The sequence below is a fragment of the Plecotus auritus genome (assembly GCF_963455305.1).
Source record: "Plecotus auritus genome assembly, chromosome: 8".
Classification (NCBI taxonomy): Eukaryota; Metazoa; Chordata; class Mammalia; order Chiroptera; family Vespertilionidae; genus Plecotus; species Plecotus auritus.
Window position 1 is genome coordinate 79363661 of NC_137782.1, and position 13221 is coordinate 79376881.

General features: G+C 42.2%; 1 protein-coding gene across 4 annotated transcripts in view; it reads right to left on the minus strand.

The window, feature by feature from the left end:
• Positions 1 to 13221, minus strand: part of KIF16B (kinesin family member 16B) — a gene marked incomplete at its 3' end in the record, with an annotated part of 439094 nt that overhangs the window by 402734 nt on the left and 23139 nt on the right. For all 4 annotated transcript variants that reach the window (XM_080683869.1, XM_080683868.1, XM_080683867.1 and 1 more), the window contains exons 2-3: positions 3682 to 3751; positions 491 to 604 (exon numbers count right to left, since the gene is read on the minus strand). In XM_080683869.1, the coding sequence (XP_080539995.1) occupies positions 491 to 604; positions 3682 to 3751 (184 nt within the window). The remainder of the gene's footprint in view (positions 1 to 490; positions 605 to 3681; positions 3752 to 13221) is intronic.

Here is a 13221-nt window from a genome sequence, read left to right on the forward strand (position 1 = left end):
CCTCCTCTGTAATGAATCTCGCTCATTAGTGCGGAATAAACCTCCTCTTTAACATGCCTTGGTCCCCAACTCCTGTTTCCTGCACCTCGAACCTTACAATCCACTCCAGCAGGGAAATGTGGCCTGTGTTTGAAGTCTACTTCTTAAAGCTCTGCCCCACACAACACTTAAGGCTAAGTGGCTTATTTGCTAAGATTAGCAGCATATCAATGTCTCCCCCAAAAATGCTTTATTTACAGAGCTCCTTCAAATCAGTAGTGTCAAAGTTTTGAAACAAAAGTTATGATCATCATGCTTAGATAAAAAAAATAAAAATAAACCCTTTAGGGATTGAATTCTCAGGCTTAAGATATATAAAAACCGAAAAAGCAATGACCAATTTTATGTAAATTTTATTTTTCAAAAATTAGATGTTTTAAGGGTTGTAGGATAGGCATGTTTTTCTTGGTATGAAAAATAAACCAAAATAAAGATTCTGAAAATATCTTACCATTTCTTGTGAAACATAATCTGGACTTTTTGTATCAGCAGAATAAAAAGAAAAGTCGTAAGTAAAGGTCTTGGTCCGTTCTCTCCCTGAGTCCCCAGACCCTCCTTCAGGTATCTAGAGAGATATGATATGATAATAATAATATAAGAAGAGCACTGTCAGTTGACAAATAATCTAAATTTTTTCCTTTGTAAAAAATATACAATGATCACCATTTCTCATATTTACATCCTAAGAAGCATTTAATTCTTCCTGACTGTGGGCCACCCACCCCCACCAAATGGAAATAAATCCAGAGTCAGTCTATGATATGACCCAAGGCTACTTCCCTGGATGTTTTACAATGATTACTTTATATGAACCCAACACTCCAGCCAGACTCTATTTTATCCCATCGCCAGTGCTTTTCACTGTTCCCTCTACCGGAAACCACCAGCATCGTGGGGCTGCATAACTCCAGGGGGTGCTATTCACATAGATCCTGATGGGACTGGAGTTCCCTAGAGTTGCGTGATTTTGTGGCCCCACTGAGAACTCCAGATCAGAGGCTTCCTCTTCCATGAAGCGTCCCTTGGGCACTCCCACATCTGAGAGCCTACCAGCCGTGGGCAAACTACTGCCCGCGGGCCGGATCCGGCTGTTCCATCCGGTTCTCTTGCTCTCCCCTCCACTCCTTTACTTGGAATTTATATTAGTTCACATAAACACTCCATCCATGCTTTTGTTCCAGCCCTCTGGTCCAGTTTAAGAACCCATTGTGGCCTTCGAGTCAAAAAGTTTGCCCACCCCTGGCTAGACTCTCCAAGATATATCATATTATTGCAAACGTTTGCATATATCTTGTCTACCTTGGTCCATACCTAAAGTGAACCAAAACCCATGTTTAAAAATCTTCATATTGCCCTAACGGGTTTGGCTCCGTGGATAGAGCGTCAGCCTGCAGACTGAAAGGTCCCAGGTTCGATTCTGGTCAAGGGCATGTACCTTGGTTGCGGGCACATCCCCAGAGGGAGGTGTGCAGGAGGCAGCTGATCGATGTTTCTCTCTCATTGATGTTTCTAACTCTCTATCCCTCTCCCTTCCTCTCTGTAAAAAATAAATAAAATATATTTTAAAAATAAATAAATAAAAAATAAATAAAAATCTTTATATGATACTAAAGCCTCACATAGCTTCTAGGACACATGCTGAATAAATTCAATGAGCACCATATTTTTCCAGCATAATTCAGACACTATAAAGAAAAATTGTCAAGGTTCCTGTTATTAAAATGTTAAAAGTCTGGGCATATGTTCTGATTACATCAATTAAGGAAATGCTTGTAATCTCGAAAAAGCAACAGAGTAATCAAGAAAAATAGACTCCACTATGCACAAAGAAAGGAGGCCTTTCACTTTGTTTCAGTAAATGCAATTTTTTAATGATTAAACTTTTACCACAGCACTGTGAATACACAAAGATACATGAAGCAAAGCCAAGCAAAGATAACTAACAGCAGGGAAGGGACGAATGGTGACTGGCAGAAACTGAGATGTGGGAGGTCAAAGGAGGGAAAGCTAAGTGTGAGCCAGACAGAGCTAGAAGGTACAAGGACTCAGGTCAGTGGAGGAAGAAAGACATTCCAGTGGAGAATGCCTCAGGCAAAGGGACACCAGAGCTTCAAAGGAGGCCTATCAAATTATCTAGGGCACGGCCCACTGGAAGATAGGAGCATTCCCTAGCTCCTATCAGAGAGCAAGTTGCACCACTTTGAAATCAGATTTCAAAGTGTCCAGTCCCTGGAGCCACAAATTACGAGAAATCCAACCTGAGACTGACCTGAACTTGACCATGGAGCAACAGGCCTCAAAAATGCAAACCTGCAAGTTTACCACGAGTGTCTAAGGAGGAAGGGGATGAGTTTATAAAGCTCCTGACTTATGATTAATATTACACCCTTATTCCCCTCCCCCTAAGTAAAAAGTATTCAGGGACTTAACAAATTCACTGATCAAAGAAATGAACAGTACATTTTAAGTGCAATAGGAAGAACTTGTCATCTTAGAAAATTATTTTTTCAATAATTTTTCAGAAAAAAAATCAGTGTTTTTATCTTTCATCCCCTAAATTTTGAATAATACCAGCTCCTCTTGCAAAGTTTATAAACATCATTTTTTTCATTAAAAATAAAAACACTGGTGCAGCCACTGTGGAGAACAGTATGGAGTTTCCTCAAAAAACTAAAAATGGAACTCCCATTTGACCCAGTGATCCCACTTCTAGGAATATATCCCAAGAAACTAGAAACACGAATCAGAAAGGATATATGCACCCCTATGTTCATAGCAGCACAATTCACCATAGCTAAGATTTGGAAACAGCTTAAGTGCCCATCAGCAGAAGAGTGGATTAAAAACTGTGGTACATCTACACAATGGAATACTATACTTCGGTAAAAAAGAAGGAGTTCTTACCATTTGCAACAACATGGATGGAGATAGAGAGCATTATGCTAAGTGAAATAAGCCAGGCAGAGAAAGATAAGTATCACATGATCTCACTCATTTGTGGAATATAATGAACAACATAAACTGATGAACAAAAATAGATCCAGAGACAGAGAAACATCAATCAGAAATTCAAACCTCAGGGAAGGTAGGGGAGGGTGGGGGTAAGGGGGAAAGATCAACCAAAGGACATATGCATGCATATAAGCCTAATCAATGGACACAGACAACAGGGGGGTGGGGTCATGAATGGGAGGTGGGGGGTAATGGGGGAATAAGGACACATATGTAATACCTTAATCAATAAAGAAATTTAAAAAAAAAATAAGTAAAATAAAATAAAATGAAAACAAATCAAGGGCCAAAGCTTACTTAATAATTCACAAAATGTAGTCAATGGCCAGGCTAAGGATCCACCACAGGATACAGGATAAAAACGCCAGCATCTAGACTAAGCCAATGAGCTCCCATGCCAGAGCGAGGAGAGCTTGGTCTAGTTTTCAGATCAAAGGAAACCAAGGATGGGAGAGGAAACGGGATCAATCCTCTTGCTTCATGATGGAGCCCAAAGCCAAGAGCAAGTTGACATGCCTAACTGAACTGAGAAAGGAGTGCGGAAATGGCAGAAGCATCTTATTTATCCACAAGTCATTATAACAGACATGGGGGCTCATGGAACGGGAGCAAGGGCAGGTTGCTACTTGCCTTTAAGTTTGTGATTGTTGTTTTGCTTTTCTCCATTTGTATAATGAATTTGGCTTCCAAGTCCTTTTCCCTACAACACAAAATATTCAGTTTGGTTAGGAGAGAAAAGATTGTTAAAAAACAAACTGTGTTACTTACTTTTTACATATAGTAAAGTTTGTTTTTAAATGGCATCTGAAGCACAATCACTGATACCACTCCTCCCGAATTTTTACGAATATAAACATGAAGACACACAAAACAGATACCATACCACTATCAAAAACTAAGACTGACAAATAACGAGTTGTTCAAACCTAGAAAAATGTCTAACTGTAAATTAGAATGAGTGGAAATGAAATGACAGAAACTACCGAGGCCTGTGAATCATGAAAAAAGCAGCCCACTCACTGGATATAAAAAGAAAGACACTTTATCCCTCCAGCCACGATGAGAGCTAAGAAGAAAACAGAGTGAGTGGTCACAACCAGGTGCTACTTCTAGAAGCAGCCAGGGCACTGCCCCTACTTTCCACCTTCTTCCTATATCCACTCAGAAGAGGAAGTCAAGAGAATGCCTGAAAAAGTATAGTTCCCTAGAATAAATGTCCATATCTACACAACAGAGTTTACATCATTGAAAAAGAAACAAAGAGCTCTATACAGGGCTATAGAGTGGAAGTCAAAATCAATTTATTGCTGAGTAGGGAATGCAAGGTGGAGAAAAACATACAAGGATACTACCTCTTATATTTAAAGATAAGTAAGATAATCTATTTTTCAAAAAGCTACCTATGAAGCCCTGGCCAGATAGCTCAATTGGTTAGAGCATTGTCCTGATACCCCAAGTTTGCAGGTTTGATTCCCCAGTCAGGGCACATACAAGAATCAAACAATCAAACAATGAATGCATAAAGGTGAAACAATAAAAATCTCTCTCTCTCTCTCTCTCTCTCTCTCTCTCTCTCTCTCTCTCTCTCCCTCCCTCCCTCCCTCCCTCCCTCCCTCCCTCTGCTTCTCCCTCCTCCCTCTCCCTCTCCTTCTCCCTTCCTCTCTTCATCTCTCTCTAAAAATTAATCAATTAATAAAAAATGTTTTAATAAAAGCTACCTATGGGAAAAGAAGAAAATGTAGTGGAGGGAGCAATGATAAAAGCTAGATTTCTAAAACAACAATAACAAAAATCACCTTTATCTCTAAATCATCTTTAGAATGACAAAAATAAAATGAAATCTTATACATTTAAAAAAAAATTGTAAGGGTTTATTAGAGTTTATTTGAGCCAAACAGAAGATATGCCAGGAAGCAAGATCTCAACAGACTGAGAAAAATGCTTCCCAAAGTTGTATTTTAAAATAACCTAAAATGGAAACTTATAAGTTGAAGCAAATAAACCTAAATGTGCACTGCACAGTAACAAACAATTTTAGTTATGACTGTATGGAGGAATTTGACTGTAGAATGTAGTGGGACATAGCAAAAGGAGAGAAAGAACTATAAAAAAAATTAAAGCATTTTCAGTAATCATTTTTGGTAGGGAAGTAAGTATCATCATTCTGAGATTTGTTTGTGTATTATGGGATAATACATGAATAATTATGTCAGTGCCACTGAGAAAGAGATACAAACATAATATTCATGAGGTTAAATAGAAGCTCCATCATCCTAAATCTTAAAGAAACTAGCATGAACTTTATCTAAAACTGATAGAGCCCTGGCAGTGGGGAAGGTCAGCTGCCCACGTACTGAGGAACTGAGGGTTGCCAGCAGCCATGCGGTGAGCATGCAAGGGCCCCACCCCAGCCACTCCAGGAGGTGACTGTGGAGCAGGCTGGCACCTTAGAGTGCAGTCTTGAGAGCCTCCAGACTCTTGACCTACCAAAACTGTTAGATAATAGTGTTTTAAGCCCCTACAATTGGGGTAGTTTGTTACACAGTAAGAGCTAACTGATACAAAGGCTATGTTGAAAGGACCCAGGAGTCAACCTGAGTAAGTTCCTACTGGCCAAAGTTGAGCAGCAAGAAGAATAACTGCAAGAGAAAGACACAGAATATGCGTAAGTTCATGAAGTCATAACTGAGAAATAAAAAAGAAAATGGTCCCCTTTGGAGGATCAAAAGAATCACCTCATTATTTTGAAAGCTAGAAGATAAAGGGAAAGAAGCATTTCCCTGGCATTTCCTGAACAATCTGCACGCCAGAGTAACCAAACAATTGTTATAGTTGTTGAGGAGAAGTTCCTTTTTTCAAGATTTCCAGCTAATAAATGAAGATGGAATGAAAACACTGGAATATCACCATTTTGCAACCCTGGTGAATTAATGGCACCAGGGAGTGACCATCAATGGCTGCTAACTGCACCCTCCTGGAGATAATCAGACATGCTGCGCGTGCTGACTGAAGGACCAGCACTCCTGCCCAGTAGTCTCCTCCCTCGGGAACCACCAGGAAATTCGGGACAGGGGGAACAACACCAACAGTGCCAGGGGGCAATCAGCATAATCCAGCTTCTGGGAAAGCTGACAGATAAATTAACTCATTTACTCAATAACAAGTTGCAAGTAGTATAAAGATGGAATAGTAATCTATTTAAAAAGACTTTAAAGACATAACCAATTGGATCTCCAGTCAAACAGAAAAAGGTGTTTGAAATTATATGTAGAGAATGTTAGCACTGACCAGATATTTGATGATATTAAGGGATTATTATTACTATTTTAAATAAGATGATTTCTTTAAAGTCTTAATCTTTTAGAGATACTTACTGAAATATTTACAAATAAAACTAATATGATGTCTGGAATTTATTTCCAGATAACCCAGGGCTGGAGGAAACAGGTGCTGGTGGCATCCTGGCCACCTCCAGATGAACAGGCACAGAACATGTTATAAACACCACTCAGAAACTACAGTGGATTCACAGAGAACCCATTTGACTTTTCCAATCCAATGTGACGAAGGGTGGCTATATGAAGTGAACAATGGCTTTAAAGACATACAAATGAAACCCCTCCCATGTGCAAGGTGCTTCCATTCCTGCCCTCCAGGGTCACCCCACGAAAAGCAAATATTTCACAAACTAGCCCCTTTCCTGCAGCATTCTACTGCGGAAAGTATATCCTGCCCAGCAAGAGAAATGCATGGGGAGGTTAATACTAAGCCGGCCACATCTAAATTCTTCCCATTCCTACATGAGTCATTTATTTCTCAGCCACTTGCTAACCTAATTTGTTTAGATCTCTCATTTCAAAACCACTATGGAGGTTCAGAACCTGTGAAGGTACAGAATTATGGAGGTACAGAACCTGTGGAGGTACAGAATTATCCAGGGATCTAAGATTAGAAGTAACCCTGCCTGATAGGTGACCACTTGTCAATTCTTGTTTATAACAGGAAGCAATGCAGCTGCTACCATGCCTGCTGCCTGGGCTGGAAGCCAGAGGTTAAGTAATGCCCCAGCTCAGAGCCTTATACCTATAAGGCCCAGCTCAGAGCCTTACAGGGCTTTCCATGCTATCATTTATTCTAACCTGTAGGTCAGCACAAAAGCACTTTCTAGTTTTAAAGTAACATCCATTCTATAAAAAAAAACTAGGAAAGATACTGACTGACAGACCATTATATAATGAGAGCATCTTTCTATTCGCACTCCTGAAATCAAAACTGAAGATGCGAGGTGGGTTTCAAAGGTTTCACCACCTCCTTGACATTATGATTCAGGTGTGGTGATGGGGGAAGGGGATGGTGATAGGTTTACTGTTCTTGAGGATCCCTAGTTTTCCTCAGTTTCTCAATAATAATGTCTCTGTACCCCAAAAGATAGGCACCCCGGCTCAGACCCTTATTAGTCAAAAAGTAGCCCAGCAGCAGCATCGGCCCAGGGGAACTTGTTAGAAATGATGGATCTCAGGCCCCACCTCACACCTACTGAATGGGAGGGGACCTGCACTGTAACAAGAGTTCCAGGAGATTCCAATGAACACGGGTGTGAAAAGCACTGCTCTGACGTTGCATTAATATGACAGAGTGATAACTGGTCTTACATTTACTCTCATGAAGTAAACTCCACAATGTTTGTACTTTGTATACTGGCAAACTCACCCACTGTGTACTTTGACCTTTAAAGTTACTTTTTAAATTGCATGGGAGGATATGCATACAGCCTAAGTCAGCTGACACTGTTTTCAGCCTTTGCTCTTAAATTGTACATTAGCTTCTGACTAAGAGTAACAAATTCTAGATATATCGGATCTAAGTAGTCACCTGAGTGCCATCACATCCAGGCTCTCCCATTCTCACCACTCAGCCCTGCTGTCAGCTTCCAGCCTTTTCCAGTATCAGTGTCGGCTGCTAACAACTTGAAGTCATTTTAAAAGTAATCACAGGCCATCAAGATTAGATAGAGGCCATCTGTTCCAGAAAGGAAATCTCACAAATAGCAATGTCCACCTATACTGTTTCCTTCTTAAGCAAAAAAAACTAAAAGAAGAAAGATGTATCTTTACTCCAAATATAATCTAGAAGTACAATATTTATAACAAAGATGCTAGCTAGAATTTTAGCCATAGAGAGCAAATCTCACTCTAGTTCATGAAAATACTTATGGAAAAGCCAGTGTAATCTCCATAGCCGTTATGAAGGTTGGAGTTATTAAATGTTGAAACTAATCCTTTAGTGCATTCATCCCTTGTAGATTTCAGCAGGGTTGTCAAATTTGTACATATTTCAGAGAGGAAGAGAAGAAGAAAAGCTCCAGGCCCTTCTTTCCCTCCACACACTACTGACCAATCCTGCTCAGCCCCTGACTCACCAGAGACTGTTGACTGCTCACGGCCTCCCCTTCACCCCAGGTGACTTCAGGGCCCATCCAACAGCCTTCCCTCCCATTCCCTCACTCCCACAAAACTCTCAGTTATTTAGTCCTGCCCAATCTACCCACTATTTGCCAACCTCAGTCACATCTCCCCACTCCGTTGCTACTGTCTCATGTCAGGCCACCATCACCTCTCCCTAGTCTCTTTGCCTCCAGCCTTGCCCCCTCCCATCCACACTCCACTCTTACGATGAGTCTTCTGTGCTCTAAACGTCTTCAGTGATTTCTCAAAGGCTACAGAATAAAATCTAACTCTCTGCAGTATACGAAGTCCTTTGTGATCTGACGGTCAACACTGTGTCTGTCCTAGCTCCTCTCCTGGCCAACTCCCAGCCATCCCTCCAGACTCAGCTGAGGCCCCAAACCCTTAGGAGCCTTAGCAAGCCCTCTGCCCCATCCCCTCGTTAGATGGTCCACCTGCTTGTTCACCCACCAGACTGTGAACGTCTCAAGAGTAAGAACTCTGCCAGCTTGGGTTTACATCCCCAGACCCTGGCATAGTACCTGCAACTTTGAGGTGCTCATGAAATATTGTTGCATGTGATGGACTGACTGAAAGGCTAAATGAATGGTTCTACCCCAGCCTGCTCTTCACCATGTGCATCTTCTGCTTAATGCCATGTCTCTTACTAGTCCCTTAGCATCCTTGTTCTTGCTTTCCCACACTCTACAGTATCTTCCCAACCACACTGTCAAGGAAGGACTGTCTCAGGTCTAGTGTGATTCACTTACCCTTCATATACCTACCTCACTTAGCCCACTTATATGGGTTTTATTCCTGCTGATGCCATCCCTCCAATTAGTCTAGACCAGTGGTTCTCAACCTTTCTAATGCTGCAACCCTATAATACAGTTCCTCATGTTGTGGTGATCCCCAACCATAAAATTATTTTCGTTGCTACTTCATAACTGTAATTTTGCTACTGTTATGAATCGTAATGTAAATATCTGTGTAAATATCTCGACCCTGTGGGTCGAGAACTGCTGCTGTAGAGCCTAAGACCATCGGAAAATACAGATATTTACATTACGATTCATAACAGTAGCAAAATTACAGTTATGAAGTAGCAACAAAAATAATTTTATGGTTGGGGGTCACCAAAACATGAGGAACTGTATTAAAGGGTCGCGGCATTAGAAAGGTTGAGAACCACTGGTCTAGAGAATCCCAGAGAAGAACCCAGATTCCTTCACACTCCACCGAGCACAAGGGGGCAACATTCGCAATCTCGCTCAGTGCTTTGTCTCATTCCTTCAGCTGAAAACCATAAAACACCAGGCACTGAGAGTTCCCCCGGCTCGGGTCAATTTCCTCTGACATTTAAGAAACATGGGAAATAAATCTTGACATTTTTCTCATATTGAGGAAAATAAATAATCCTAAAATACTATTTGAACATTGATTTGATAATAGAGCAAAATGAACTATGTCTCTCCCTGGCCACTTTAGTGAATTGGGTTTCTCAACCGAAAAGTCAATTATGGTCCCTTCATACAAATAAGTAATTTATTTGAAAGGTCTGCAAACTAGATCATAAGATGCCATAACTGAACCAGCTGGAGTACATATACAGAGTTACAGATCAATATTGGGGTGGAGTGAGGTAGGAAGGAAAAGATGTAAAATATCCAATCAGAAAAAGAGATAAAAATTATATTAGCTCTCAGATATGTGAGTAGGAGAAAGCTTATTAGAAAAAATAACAACCCTATATTAATTCAAATATTTTTAAATGTTTTTAAATTATCCAGCAATTCTAACTGGTTCCACTTGCTCACTGGTGGTATCATGGCCACTCCATAATAAAGAGCCTAATTGGATGGTGCTGAATCTCCAAATTGAGCCATTTGCTTGGAAGATCCTAGAGATGGGCTTGTTCACCCCGAGTTCTGAAGTCAATCAGTACCCTCCAAATTCACCTTAAAACTTATATATTAGGAACCAATTTTTTAACTGACTTTATATTGCAGGACACCCAACAGCAAAAATAAAAATAAAAAACTCTGATGTAAAAAAGAACATGTGACCTCCCTAGGTACTACATGGGAAAAAGCCCAAGGCACACTGTTGAGTGGGAGAAAGAACAAGCAGCAAAACAGTCTGTCCATGCTCCAGTCTGTAGTGCAATAAACACAGTGAGGCAGAACATGCACATCCATGCTCCCGATGCCCGGAACATCTCGGAACATTCCAGAAAGGATGAGGAGGAAGCATTAGCAGTGGTTACCTATGGACCTTGGGGAGGGTGGAGGGAAGGGGAGAAAATGAAGTGAATGTTTCACTGCTGGAATTTATTGTAGCATGACTTCATATTACTTTTATACTTAAAATAAATTTAGTTAATTCAAAGACCCAAAGTCCCTAAATTAAAACTTTGGGTGGCTCCTCAGTGCTCTAGGGCTGAGTCCGTGTCCTTACATGGCATGTAAAATGAGGGCTGGCTTATCAGCCTCCTCTCCTGCCTGCCCAGCCATACAGAGGACCGCACCTCCACCTGCACTCCATACCACCCTCACCACAGGTATCCTGGTGGCTGCCCCGATGTGCCTCTCCCCTCCCCTGCCTCTCTGCAGATGGTGCTCACCATTCAAAGCCAGCCCAGATTCCCCTCTTTGGGGCAGCATCCCTGATCCCCAATGCTCAGTGTTTTTCTTGGTCCCTCTGCTAGACCCAACAGCACTTCTCTTCTTCTCTTTTATTAGGGTTCCTGATAAACTACAGGATGCCTGATTAAATCTGAATTTCAGATAAACAAATAAATTTTTAGTATAACGATATCCCAAATATTGCATGAGACCTACTCATCCTTTACTGTTGGTTGCTAGCCCCGAGGAGGACACCATCTCTTACCCAGGAGTGTGCACCCAGAGGGCAGTTCTCATGAAATGCATTTGTACCGACCTCCATTTCTCAAGCCCAGAGAGTGACTGAGTCTTCAATGACACCCTCAGCACCCAGTGGAGTACTGGAGAGTCCATAAATATGCCTCCTCACTTATGTTAAAGTGTGGAAACAAACTCAGAGAGAGCTGTTCTCCTGAAGCCGTGTTTCCCATACCCTTCATGGCTGATTCCGAGCCCTCAAAGACTCTGGGTCTGCTGACTACACTTAGTTGCTCCTCTTGGTATCCATAAAACCCACAACTCAGTTTTTGAGGAAAAAACCCAGGGGAGACAGTTACTGAAAAAAATTACAGAGTGGGTTTTCCAGGCAATCACCCTGACTTCCTTTCAGCTCCTCAGAATGTGCCTCACAACACAGAAGTCAGGGAGAGGTCAGCAGCACTGTGACCTACTGGTACATCCAAATGCCAAGCTGGAGTGGCAGCCAGTGAGAAGTCTGTGCGGCCTCCACTCCATTCCCCATGGGCAGCCACAACGAATGAGCCAAGGACAACAGTGCTGTCAGGCTCAGATGCTCTGAGTGCCCCATGCTAAGTGAAACCCTCCGCTGATCCCTGAGAAAACAGGAGGGAGCTATTAAGCTGAGTCTTTTACTGTCTTCCCTGGTCTAGAGAGGGTGTAATAAACCTAAAACCTTAGGCAAAGAGCCAGCTGTCAAGGTTGGGATACCAGAGAGGCAGACAATCGGGAGTTTAGCATGCAGGGTGCTCATTAAGGTGCCCTTGGAATGGGTCAACACCTGGAGGGAGGGGGAGGCAGAAGCAGGACTGGGCAGCTGCAGCGCAGGCCTAAAGACAGCCTAGGCAGACTCCGCAGGCAGTCCTGGAGCTATAGCAGCCCTTCAGAGATGCCCAGGTTGGAACAAATGACCAGGTCTTTATACCCCCACAATGAGCAGTCACTGACTGTGGGCTGCCTGGCAAGAGGCTGACAGTGAGGGCCAAGCCCACAGTACCCCAGCAGGTGGACAACAAGCTTCAGCAAAGGAAGCTCTGAGCAGCAGGCATAGGACCCACCACACTAACCCTCCTGAAATGCATGCTGTAGGGCAGTGGTCCGCAAACTCATTAGTCAACAGAGCCAAATATCAACAGTACAACGATTGAAATTTCTTTTGAGAGCCAAATTTTTTAAACTTAAACTTCTTCTAACGCCACTTCTTCAAAATAGACTCACCCAGGCCGTGGTATTTTGTGCAAGAGCCACACTCAAGGGGCCAAAGAGCCGCATGTGGCTTGCGAGCCGCTGTTTGCCGACCACTGCTGTAGGGCATACTGACAAGTGGCAGCCATCATCCCAACTCCCCAGCAGAGCGCGATGGGCAAGAAAGAAGGCAGCTACTTCCTCTGTTTCCAGCTGAAGTACAGACAGACTAACAATCAGAATTGTCTCAATACAAATGAGTTGCCTTGAGATGTGCAGTCATCACTAAGGAGTTTAGTCTGAGGCTAACAAATGCTTAGCTGGGTCACTGTATGGGAAGATGTGTGTATTCATTCTGTCCACAAATAGTCTGTGAATACTGTTGACATGCCAGATAATGCTCTTGGTGTAGGGAAAAAGTGGTAAAGGATACAGACAAAGTCCTTCTGGAATCTGTACTTCAGAGAGGGGGTGAGGAAAAATGAATACAGTAACATTCTGGATATTACTAACTGCAGTAAAGAAATGAAAGGGTGACCAGGTCAGAGGCAGGGAGACGAGTATTCAGAAAAGACCTCACCACAGGAAATGTGGGAGCAAAGACCTGACTGGAATAGTGCTTAGGGCCAGGCAAGATCTGG